The following is a 12,995-nucleotide window of genomic DNA, read 5'->3' as shown; positions in this document are numbered from 1 at the left end:
TTGCCCAAAGCAATCTACAAATTCAATGCAATCCCTATCAAAAATTTGGCTTCACAGAATAGAAAAAAAAATCTTATAATCCATAGCAAATCAAAAAAGAGGCAAATTAGCCAAAGTAATCCTAAGCAAAAAGAACAAAGCAGAGGCATCACATTACCTGATTTCAAAATACAAATACAAGGCTATAGTAACAAAAACAGTACAGTATTGGTATAAAAAGAGACATACAGACAAATGGAACAGAACAGAGAAACTAGGAATAAATCCACATATTTATAGCCAACTGATCTTTGACAAAGCAGACAAGAGGCTCTGAGTGGTGAAAGAACACCCTCCTCAGAAAATGGCACTAGGAAAACTGGATAACCACATGCGAAGAATGAAACGAACCCTTTTCTCTCACAATATACAAAAATCAACTCAAAATGGATTAAACACTTAAATATAAGACCCCAAACCATAAAAATACTAGAAGAAAACCTAGGGAAAACTTTCCTGGACATTGGTTTCAGCAAGGAATTTATGACTAATACCTCAAAAGCACAGGCAACAAAAACAAAAATAGACAAAAAGGACTTAAACTAAAAAGCTTCCACATAGCAAAAGAAATAATCAACAGTGAAGATATAACATGTTGAATGAGAGAAAATATTTGCAAACCATTCATCCAACAGGGCACTAATATCCAGAATAGGTAAGAAACTCAAACAACTCAAAAGGACAAAGATAAATGATGCCATTAAAAAGTAGGCAAAGCACACGAATAGACATTTCTCAAAAGAAGACACACAAATACATATATGAAAAAATGGTCAGCATCACTAATCATCAGAGAAATGCAAATCAAAACCACAATGAGCTATCATCCCACCCCAATCAGAATGGCTATTAATAAAACAACTAAATTAACAGATGTTGTTGAGGGTGCAGAGCAAAAAGAACTCATGCTCTGTTGATGAGAATGTAAACTAGTATAGCCACTATTGAAAACACACAGAGATTTCACAAAAAATGAAAAATAGAATTACCACTCGACCCAGCAATTCCACTACTGGGTATCTACCCAAAGGAAATGAAATCCACATATCAAAGTGATATCTGCACTTGCATGTTTATTGCAGCACTAGTCACTATAGCAAACACATGGAATCAACCAAAGTGCCCATGAAAAGATGACTGGATAAAGAAAATGTGGTATTCATAGACAATGAAATACTCTTCGGCCATTAAAAAAAATACTAAAATCATGTCATTTGCAGCAACATGGATGAAACTGGAGGTCATTATCTTAAGAGAAATAAGCCAGGCACAAAAAGACAAATATTGCATGTTCTCACTTAAAATTTGAACGCATGGAAGTAGAGTAGAAAAATATATAACAGAGGCTAGGAAGGGTGAGCGAGGCAGGACCGCAAGGATAAAGAGAAGCAGGTTAAAGAGTACAAACATACAGTAAGACAGTAGAAATAAATTCAGGCCGGGCACAGTGGCTCACACCTGTAACCCCAGCACTTTGGGAGGCTGAGATGGGCAGATCACTTGAGGTCAGGAGTTCGAGACCAGCCTGGCCAACATGGTGAAACCCTGTCTCTACTAAAAATACAAAAATTAGCTGGGCCTGGTAGCATGTGCCTGCAATCCCAGCTACTCAGGAGGCTGAGGCAGGAGAATCACTTGAACCCAGGAGGCAGAGGTTGCAGTGAGCAGAGATCATGCCACTGCACTCCAGCCTGGGCAACGGAGTGAGATGTCGTTTCAAAGAAAGAAAGCAGGAGGAGGAGGGAGCGGGTGGGGAGGAGTGGGGAGGTGGAGGTGGGTAGAGGGAGGAGGAGAAGAAATAAATTTAATGTCTCATAGCAGAGTAAGATGACTATACTTAAAATGTATTCTATTTGAGTAATAGACACCCTAAATATCCTAAGTTGATCACTATTCATTATATACATGTAAAAAATTTCTCATATATTCCATAAATTTGCACAAATGAAAAAAGAGTGACCAGATAAAAAGAAGAGGGTAAAAATAAATCACAGAGACAACTTTAAAGGGAAAAACTGATCAGTGACGTGAAATTCCACAAAGATTAGATAAAATTAGGAATGAAAAATGGCAGTTATAACAGTTTCAGCATAAAGGTAAACATGGATATGCCAATTATAGCAGGTTGAAGACTGAGTGAGGAACTTTTCAGAAAGATTGACCAGGAAAGGAGGAACACAGGACTATCGCTTGAGATATGGGCTGTAAATCTGACAAACACAATATGAGAAAAATACAATAGAATATCTGTTGTGGGTTGGTCCCAGAAAAAGATATGTTGAAGTTTTAACTCCCGGTACCTGTGAATGTGACTTTATTTGGAAATAGGATCTTTAAGGATGTAATCAAGTTAAAATGTGGTCATACTGGATTACAGTGAACCCTAATCCAACAACTGGTGTCCTTATAAGAAGAGGGACACAAAGATAGAGACAGGGAGAGAACGGACAGGCGCGGTGGCTCACGCCTGTAATCCCAGCGCTTTGGGAGGCTGAGGGGGGCGAATCACGAGGTCAGGAGACTGAGACTATTCTGGCTAACAGGGTGAAACCCCGTCTCTACTAAAAAAATTACAAAAAATTAGCCGGGCGTGGTGGTGCACCTGTAGTCCCAGCTACTTGCGAGACTGAGGCAGGAGAATGGTGTGAACCCGGGAGGCAGAGCTTGCAGTGAGCCGAGATCACCCCAATGCACTCCAGCCTGGGCGACAGAGTGAGACTCCGTCTCAAAAAAAAAAAAGAAAAAAAAAAGGGAGAGAACACCAAGTAACAAGGGAGGCAGAGATTGGAGTAATGTGTCCACAAGCCAAGGAATACCAAGCATTGCTGGCAACTGCCAGAAGCTAGGAGAGACGCATGGGTCAGATTCTCCCTCACTGCCTCCAGAAGGAGTCAACCCTGCTGATGAAAGAAGAAATTTCTGTCGCTTAAGCTGCCCAGCTTGTGGCGCATTTTTCTGGCAACTCCAGCAAATTTATACAAGGCCTACAGATAATAATGAAAAAATACAGATCTGATAGAATATTTACAACGTGTATAAACCATGATAACATCAAAGTGTCAAAATAATTGACACAAACATAATAAAGAGATTAATCACTTGGAAAATAACTATCTTCTAATTTAGATACAATAACAATATGAGAATGAAAGCAAAAAAAAAGGAAATTGGTAAGAAAAATCAATCAAAATGTAGTACAACTGTAAAAATCCTGCACCTTAAACCTGGTTCCTTTCATTCATTGCCATTTTAAAGGTACCACCAGGGAAAGGTGAGTTGGGAGGAGTGGGGAAGATGAAGAAAAGTGGGTTAAAGTGTATAAACATACAGGAAGAGAGAAGGAATAAATTCAATGTTTGATAGCAGAGTAGAATGATAATACTTTAAAATGTATAAATCATTTTATGCAGTATTGTTGCAAGTATTATCTAATGACTAGAATCCCTGAATATTTCTCTCTCTTCACAGTAGGAGCCTAAGAATATTCTATGGCTTGGACTTTTCATGTTTATTTGTTAATATGATCAACAAACATTTCTGAGCCCCTACTTGCTATACTCTGAAACACCTGGTTCTCAATACCCTAAGATGTTGTAGTCAAGGCTGGCGGCACAGGGGAGGTAAGGAAGGGCTGGTTTAACCACATGTTTTTAAAACATTGTGTAAAAGTTGTTTTAAGTTTTATGTCAGTTGAATCACATAGCCACATATTAAGGGTAGTTATACTTTTAAAACATCTTTCAGGAAGGTAGAGTAAAGTAAGAAATCCTTTAAAATGTGGTTATGCAACTCATATTTTATTTGTTCTTAAATTCTGATTTTTGAGAACTAGATTTTCTTAAAGAGAGACAAGACTACATTTTACTTAAAATACATCCTTTAAAAGTATTTTATAATTAATTTGAGCAATAGGGTTGCTTCCTCCTATGTGCTTGAAATAAGGGTTATTTTTTTCTCCCTAATTACCCAGATAATGGGTTCCAGCCACCCTTTGATGTGTCATAAAGGCTCACCTGTTTCAGTACAACCTGCTACTTATTATCAAACAATTACAGTTTCCCAAATCCTGAATTTCCAAAGGTGCCATTTATCCAAATCACATGTGCATCCCCTTTGCACCATTTTGAAAAAGACTTTTCCTTGATCAAAATTTTTTACCCCCTGGTGTATCAGCCCTTTTATTATGTAGTTCAAATTAAAATCCAAAGGTCTTCTAGTATACATACCATTAAGGCATTTATTTTAACTGTATTTTAACTATGATATTAGAGTAAGAAAAGGGAGTAATCTTGTGAAAATGAAGATACCTAAGAAATTTGAAAACATCTTGTATCTTTTTATTAGCCTTTTTAGGTTAAAAGCCTTGGACTCTCTCCCTATTAAAATATTGCAGCATTTGCATATACTCTCAGATAATTAATCTCCCAAAAGCCTATTCATTAATCCCAGTTTTCCCTCCCTCAAAAAAGTCTTTCATTTCACTCTTATTTGACTCTTTGAAGGTGATTAATGAGATAACACTACACAAAGTACTTGAACTGTGTTTAGTGCAAGATTGGAAGACTTGTTCCCAGAACACTTTGAACTAAAACAATTAATTTAAATGAAAGCAATGAACTGCAGGGAGATACACAAAGTAAAAACAGAGTAATTGATGGAGACATGCTTATAAGATGCCAGGGACTGGCTGGGTGCAGTGGCTCATGCCTGTAATCCCAGCACTTTGGGAGGTTGAGGCGGGCTGATCACTTGAGGCCAGGAGTTTGAGACCAACCTGACCAACATGGTGAAACCTCATCTCTACTAAAAATACAAAAATTAGCCAGGCATGGTGGCGGGCGCCTATAATCCCAGCTACTCGGAAGGCTGAGGCAAAAGAATCACTTGAACCTAGAAGGCTGAGGTTGCAGTGAGCCAAGATGGCGCCACTGCACTCCAGCCTGTGCGAAAAGTGAGACTCCGACTGAAAAAAAAAAAAAAAGAAAGATGCCAAGGACTAAGGTAAGACTGGAAAGGATGAAAGAGCAACCTGGAAATTTTGGAAAATAAATCAGTCTTGCTAGCATGGTGATCTCACATACACAACACATAGAAGGTGATAATGCTGTAGAAGGCATTCAGAGTGGGACCGGAAGACTTTGAGGAATATGAGTAAAAGATTCTGGGAGGCAGGAGGAGGGTAGTAGAGTTGCCACTGTGGAAGGAAATATAGTGTGGACAAGGCCTAGGAGTGACCTCAGGAGGAAGCCTGACAGGTCCTAGTAAGAGCAGGACCACTCAGGGGGCTAAGAGGACATTGTCACAGACCCTGGGAGGTTCTGAGGTTGGGTACAAAATCACTGTGAGAGTTTGGGGAGAATGATCATCTGAGTGGGCCTGATCCTATGTGACATGGGAAATAAGAACCACCCCGTGGTCTTTGGGAACACATGGAAGGGTCCAAACTGATCATTAGGCAGAATGGGAAGGTCTGAGACGGACCCATGCTTCTAGCTCCAAGTTAGAGCTGATCAAGTGCATGACAGGATAGCCTCCTAGACCCCTGCTGATGTGTAGACAGAGTAATGATGTCATATGCAGGGGCTGCTGAGGCCAGAGATCTTGAGAGCCCCAACATGTTTAGGGGAATTCTGTCAGACCTTATGTCAATCCATTTGGTGTCTTTGTGAGAAACAGAAAAAGGTGTCCCTTCCCCCAGGTGAACACACGTCTGTTCTAGGATGCACAAATCATGGAGCACAGCATGTGCTAGATTTCAACTCCTACTTGCTCTCATGTCCAGAGCTCTTTTTCAGCCCACAATGTGTCCAACTGCACGTAGAGGCCCTGAATGGATGGAGAAGTAAAATAACTAAATTTTCTCTTGGCTAAAGGATAATGTTTGCCTAGATAGATGAAATGATTTGGAGTGAGCAAGATACTACTTAGTGGAAAGTCTGTACAGATTGTATTTGTAGGTAAAACAGTTATTTTAAGGAATATAAACTAATTACAGCTACAGAGATTATAAGGACTTGACTTTGTCTTTCCAACTCCTATAGAAATTGTTGCATGTATGTGCAACCATGGCACCTTCATTATTCCCCTGTGCATCAGTTTCTGTAAGTGGGGGTTATAATAGTGCTTGCCTTGTGGAGTTGTGGTAAGGACTAAAAATGTTAACACATATAAAGCTTAGAACTGGATCTGGCATTTAGTATTTACTCAATAAATATTAGCTTGTTTTATTATTTGCATCATTCATATGTTAATGAGAATATTAAAGCTGGATTGACTATAGAGTCCACCTGGGAAACATTTATGCAGAAAATCATTTTCAATCTGGGCCTTGGAAAATGGATGGAATTTCAATAGGTAGAAATATATCTTCTTGATGAAGCTAGGAAAGTTCTTTTTAGGTGTTTTGAAGCCATTAGGCAAACAATTAGTGAGAGGAAATATTTGCATTTTATTTGGCACAATATCTCACCAGTTACCTCTAATCCTGCTATATATTCTAACGGGGATCGAAAGCCTCTAGCCTTTCAGTTAAGAAAACCTAATGAACCAGGTTGTTCCCTTATCTCCATACAAATAAAAATATTAGCTTCAAAAAAAAGTAAGAGGTAAGATATTCTAGGGGATCAGGAATAAAGGTGTAAAGTACAGATAACAGTCAAGAATGGTCAGCAGACCTGTTCAGCAGAGACTGAATAAAATGTGTAGGAGAGGGATGAAAAATAAGACTGAAAGCTAAATTGAGGGAATATAATAGGGAGTATGAAATTCATTCTTCTGTCCGGTCAGAAGTGAAAACCAAGAAAGATTTCACTTGCAGTTCTTTGCAATTTGGCTTTGACCTTCTCCCTCTATAGAGTCTTTTTTTCTCAAAGGTCTTCTAAACTTAAACTTCTAAACAGTGCTTCTAAATTTTAAAGTACAAATCAATGGCTTGAGGCCCTCCCATATGGTAGTGAAACATTGCAAAATTGTAACTGAGACAGCGAAATAAATCTGACCTAACCAACTCCATCTTGCTTCTAATCTCCAAGCTGTCCTTGTTCATTCCTGGGTAAAGGCCAACCTAACTTTGGCAGGAACTTCTTTTATAGTTTACAGTTTAAAACAAAGATGGTAACAGCCCTTTCCCAAGACAGAACCCCTTCTTGTCTGGAGACTAGATTGCCTTTGTGGGACTAACAAATTAGCCAAAAGATTAGAAATTATGGTTTAGGAGTCATGCAGTTGGAGGTTACAAGATTCTGACCCTTCCCAAGTCACTCCTGGGGATAACATCACTATTGTAAAGCCTAAGATCAGTGCTTGAGATATTTTGCAGACCCTGCACTTGATGGATCAGCTGGCATCACCTAGATCTAACTGGCTCATCTGATCTTGTAGCCCCCACCCAGGAAATGACTCAGCATAAGACAGCTTTGACTCCCTGTGATTTCATCTCTAACCTGACCAATCAGCACTCCTGACTCTCTGGCTGCACTCCCCCACCCTCAATGCCTGGGGAGACTGATTTGAGTAATAATAAAACTCCAGTCTCCCACACAGCTGGCTCTGAGTGAATTACTCTTTATTGCAATTCTCCTGTCTTGATAAATCAGCTCTGTCTAGGCAGCAGGCAAGGTGAACCTGATGGGGTAGTTACAGTAGGTGAGGCCTAGGATTCTACATTTTCAACAAACTCCCAGATGCTACCATACTCCTTCCTGCAGCTCATCCATGGACCACATTTTGAGTACCAAGGGTCTGATCCAGTAACCTCTTCTCATTCTCATCTTGCTCAACAATGCTAGTCCTTGTTGATCTTCCTGAAGCTCTCATCATTGGTTTCTGACTCATTATTGGCTTCTGTGATTCTCTCACCTGAATCTTTAAATTTACATTTAAAGACCAATCTTTAGATGTATGCATCAGTTTCCTCTGACGTGTAATGTATTGTCCAGGCAACTGTCTGTGCATCAATCTCTTTAGTCTTTTAAATGAAAATATTGCAAATCATCTTCTTATAAAAGACAGATCTATATCGTTATAGAAAATACCTATTGCCCATTTCATGATGTATCTGGTTTATCTGGAAAATAATCTCCCCTGAGGTTCCCTACCTCACCTGTCCCACCAATCTGCATAGGGATTAGCTACAGTTGATTGGTACATAGGTGGGCCCCTACTAATGCTGTGTTATTGTTAGTCTTTCCCCAGGATTTTGGACTAGAACCAAAAACAAAAGCAAGTTAGTCTCTCACTCTCTCCAGGAAAAAGAAGTCAAGAGCATATATACATGGAAGCTTTTGAGGATCACATTCTGATACACAGACTAAAGAACAACAACAACAAAAAAAAAAACAGCAGTCAACTGTGAGAAAGAGGACTGAGGAGGACACCAGGGGAGCACAGGGAAATAGCTTCAAAATGTGGCACCCTGACAACCTCTTATATCTCCACATGGACCAGGCAGGCAAGGTTAGACAACAGACTGGACTGAGCCTTGGCAGAATGTCCTGTGATTTCTCCAAGTGAAAGGGTAGATAAGCAGCCTGGGGAGGAGCTGCTGTCCTGTGGAAGACTGCCACAAGGCTGCTTCTCTTCCCTCTCCCTAGTTTCAGTTGAATGCAAGACTTTCCACCTTACCCCCACGTAGGTTACAGCTGCAGACCTCAACATAAGTCTATAAAACTGTGTGGCTGTGGTTTAGAGGTAGATCCTTAACAGCAGAGTGACCCACTCGTCCCACCTATCCTCTGGTCTCTTCTGTTCAGTGCTGACTGTGGTGCTATGGGCACAGAGAGCTGGCACCATGATGTCTTGCTTTTGCTGTCTGTATAACTAATAAACTATCTGACTGCATTTGGGCATGCTTACTCCTTACCAGGTAAGTGTCAGGATGTGCAAGCCATCCTGACAGGTGTAGTAGTAATACTTGTGGCCCTATATATTACCTGCCTCCCTGCGGCCTTAGGAACATTTGACGACTTAAAGAGAAGAGAAGGAGACACTTCACTTCCTGAGTTATCCTCAGCACTCCAGCCCCTTATTCCAGTTTGCTCCAAGAATGCATCCCAGACCTTGAATTCCACCAGATACCCTGGTATCTCTCTAATAAACCTCCCAGTTTCTTTTCTTTTTCCCCTAAGAAAGCCAGCCTGTATCTTTGGCCTTTACAAACAAAAGGTCATCACACACATACACACACACACACACACACACACACACACACACACAAGTGTTGTATTCAAGGACAATATCAGTGATTAGAACTACAGTGCCAGAGATTCTAATGCATTTTCTGTTTTTACTAAAATTCTTCCTCTCTTGTGTATTGATTTCTATCTGGCCCTTGACCAAGTATATATAATACAATTAGCCCACATGTATCAATAAAGTTTTATGAAAATGTTTTTGGCCAAGTAAAAGAAAATATAATTCTTTTTTACTATTATGAAAGTATAAATTACTCTAATCATGTATTAATAACTCCATAGTATTAACTATGTAAATCAACTTTGCTGCTATTTTTAATTTATCTTATAAATATCCTAACTTGCATTTGTATTAGTTACATTTATAAGAATATATGACGGAATCACACATATTTATGCCAAGTACTTATCACTCAGAACAGCGCAAGTAAGATTAGAGTTTGATCTACTTTTTTTTTTTTTTTTTTTTTTTTTTTGAGACGGAGTCTCGCTCTGTCGCCCGGGATGGAGTGCAGTGGCCGGATCTCAGCTCACTGCAAGCTCCGCCTCCCGGGTTTACGCCATTCTCCTGCCTCAGCCTCCGGAGTAGCTGGGACTACAGGCGTGCACCACCACGCCCACCTGATTTTTGTATTTTTAGTAGAAACGAGGTTTCACCATGTTGGGGAGGTTGGTCTCGATTTCTTGACCTCGTGATCCGCCTGCCTCGGCCTCCTAAAGTGCTGGGATTACAGGCGTGAGGCACCATGCCTGGCCGAGTTTGATCTACTTTTAACATTCTTTGAGTTTAGGTGTGCCTAATACCTAGTATGATCATATAAATTAGCATACAGGTGCTTATGAGTCATTAGTCTTAGCTTAGGATGTTAATCAATTGGCCTCATTTTCTCTTTGGACGAGCTGAGTTTTCTTTGATCAGGGTCACAGACTACAAGCCAACGAGTCAGGTTCAGAAGACAGAACCTTAGGCATTGTGGAATTTTACCAAAAACGGTAAATAAATTGGTGCAAATTCATCATCACAATTGGAAAACTGAAAGAGCAAGCAGTGGGGCCACTGCTATTAAAATAATGGGTGGTGGCTCACGCCTGTAGTCCCATCACTTTGGGAGGTCAAGGGGGTCAGATTGCTTGAACCCAGGCGTTGGAGACCAGCCTGGGCAACATGGTGAAACCCTGTCTCCACCAAAAAAAATATATACCCTTCCCCTACCTCCCCCCAAAAATTAGACGGGCATGGTGGTGGGTTCCTGTAGTCCCAGCTACTCGGGAGGCTGCAGTGGGAGGATCACTTGAGCCCGGGAGGTTGAGACCAGTCTGGGCAACATGGCGAAAGACCATCTCTACAAAAAAAGATTTTAAAAAATAGCCGGCGTGGTGACGCGCATCGGTAATTCCAGCTACTCAGGTGGACCCGGGAGGCAGAGGGTGCAGCGAGTTGAGATCGCGCCACTGCACTCCAGCTCCGGTGCCTTCCAGTCTGGGCAACAGAGCGAGACTCCATCTCAAAGAAAGGAAGGGGAAGGGGAAGGGGGATTGATTTTACAATTTTCTGTAAGAAATGAATGGTTCTAATGTGATATTGATGAAATATCATCTTTAAGAAAGTGTACAGATTGTGAGTGACACACGTGGCTGCTTATGGTACTCCTGAGATGCAAGTAGGTGATGACATAATGATAACCAGTCATAATTTGCAGTAGTCCCTTACAAAAAGTCCAAATTTGTTTGAAAATACAGTAACTTTTACTAGTCGAAGTTAAACATTAAACATCTTCTAGTCATTGCTTTAACATGATTTATTAGAGTTACCATAATATAATTTATTGAAAGAAGGGCTAGATTTATAAAATGTTTTCTGGTGATGAGCCAATTATGGCAATTATTTTAATTATATATTTATAATAAAAATGCATGACTGTAAGATTAAATTTTAAACCAAAGCATAATTTATATTTTAAAATAGCTTTAAAATACTTGCACATAACACATCTCGTGGTTAGTAACTTTCTCCAGCTACATTTAAAAGTATTTCCGAAATTACAACATTTTTTCCTAAAGGTTTACTTTTTCCCCACAGCATAACTCTGTAAATTAACGTGAGCCCATTATATCAAAGGTGTTTATGTGTGTCACATACGCATTTAATTTAAATATCTTTATTTAAGGCACGAATATCCCCAAGCAAGCACAGTATGCAATAAGAAGTCCTGTGGAGTCCTGTAAGTACTTTGATGAGGAAGGCAGGATTTATATAAGATTCGCGAGCTTGAAGAAAGACTCTACAATTGATAAAACTAAGTCAGACCGAACTGGTTCATTTTCAAGTAAAATAGCTTGCAAGACAAAAAGACCGCCTCAAAGTAGCTGCCCTTGGGACTCTCCCACTTGCTTTACACGCTAGGAACGGAGAATGCCGGGAACCCGAGAGCGGCCGGCGCGGACGCCGAGGCAACACTACTTGGGGCACCCGGTACTCGCCGTTAGCTCCCGGCCTCCTTTGCTCTCGCGCCTCCAGGGGCTCAGGCACTGCTCTGGGAGCGCGGAATGTTGAGGAAGACGGCGGAACTTCAGTAGGGAGACCTATCTGGGAAACGTTTTCAGGACACGCGGTGGGGAAAGCAACTAGCCTCCGGCGGGGCAGGGCGGGGTAGCCTTACCTGCAGAACCACCGGCCACGATCTGCCGAGAAGCCTCGCGCACTAAGCCGACTTCAGGCTTGGCGGACATCTTCGCCGGGAGGAGGACGAGGGAGTGGGCTGAGATGTGTGGGCGAGCTCGCCGCCTGCACAGCCTACGAATCCAGAGAGCCCCTGCTGGGCTGGTCCTCGGGCGGGTTGGCTCCCTGTGGGGCAGCAATCCGGCGACTGCTGGAAAGCGAGGGTTCGAGGCGCAGATTCGTCGCGCGATCTCCCGCGAGTCGGAACCTGTCAGCAGTGCTCTTGCAGAGGCGCCCTCGGCTCCGAAAATGTCCCTGGAAATAAGACTCGGGGATGGGGTTGGGTTGGCTCTTCGCAACGAGTCAGGCTTTGTCTCCTAGATTGGCGCCCACGCCCTTCTCTATCAGGAGCCTCCGGCAGAGTTTGTCAAACTGGACGCGCTGCCTCTGATAACTCAAGTGAAATGACCCAGGCCTGGAGCGCCAAGTGCAAAGCTGGGACGACCGTTGCACCTCCTGGCATGCCAGAGCACAGTGAGGTTCAAAAGAAGGGACAAGTGAATAAATTCCTCAGTTAGTTATCCTGTAATTGTGGTCTGTAGCAGCTAAGTCAAAGCAAATCTAATTTACACTTACCTTACAATAGAGCTAAGGTAGTACTTTACCAAAAATGGTTTTGATTTAAGGTAAAAATCATACCTCATCAACTTGAATTTTATTTACCTAAGGACCAAAAGAAGAAAAAGCCTGCTTATAAATAGTTTCTTCTATACCCAGATCAGTGGTTCTTAAAAGTGGTTTTAGTACCCACAGCAGTAGCATAATTTGTGAATTTGTTAGGAAGTCAAATTGGTGGGCCCCACCCCGACCTAAACTGAATCAGAATGTCTGGGGATAGGGCCCAGAAACAAGTTCTCTGTTGGTTGTCATGAACGTTAAAGGTTGTGAACCACTGACCTAAACAATTGAGGAACATTAAGGAACTTACAGTGTATTCTCTCTATAAAAGGTTTGGTTATTGGTACTAGCACCTTAGAATAGTTACCAAAACAAAACTACTAATTTATACTCTTTTTAAACTACAAGTTGCCTATTTTATGTAGGAG

The 12,995-nt window shown here is 41.2% G+C and overlaps 1 protein-coding gene across 1 annotated transcript in view; it reads right to left on the bottom strand.

Moving 5' to 3' along the window:
* The window catches only part of LOC105477999 (solute carrier family 25 member 21), a 518,216-nt gene extending 505,737 nt beyond the window's left edge, over positions 1-12,479 (bottom strand). The window contains exon 1 of the mRNA XM_011734941.3: positions 11,891-12,479. Within this exon, the coding sequence (XP_011733243.1) occupies positions 11,891-11,960 (70 nt within the window). The 5' untranslated portion in view covers positions 11,961-12,479. The remainder of the gene's footprint in view (positions 1-11,890) is intronic.
* Between the last annotated feature and the right edge of the window lie 516 nt (positions 12,480-12,995).

The sequence above is a fragment of the Macaca nemestrina genome, chromosome 7 (assembly GCF_043159975.1).
Source record: "Macaca nemestrina isolate mMacNem1 chromosome 7, mMacNem.hap1, whole genome shotgun sequence".
Taxonomy (NCBI): domain Eukaryota; kingdom Metazoa; phylum Chordata; class Mammalia; order Primates; family Cercopithecidae; genus Macaca; species Macaca nemestrina.
This window is presented reverse-complemented; position numbering and strand designations above follow the sequence as displayed.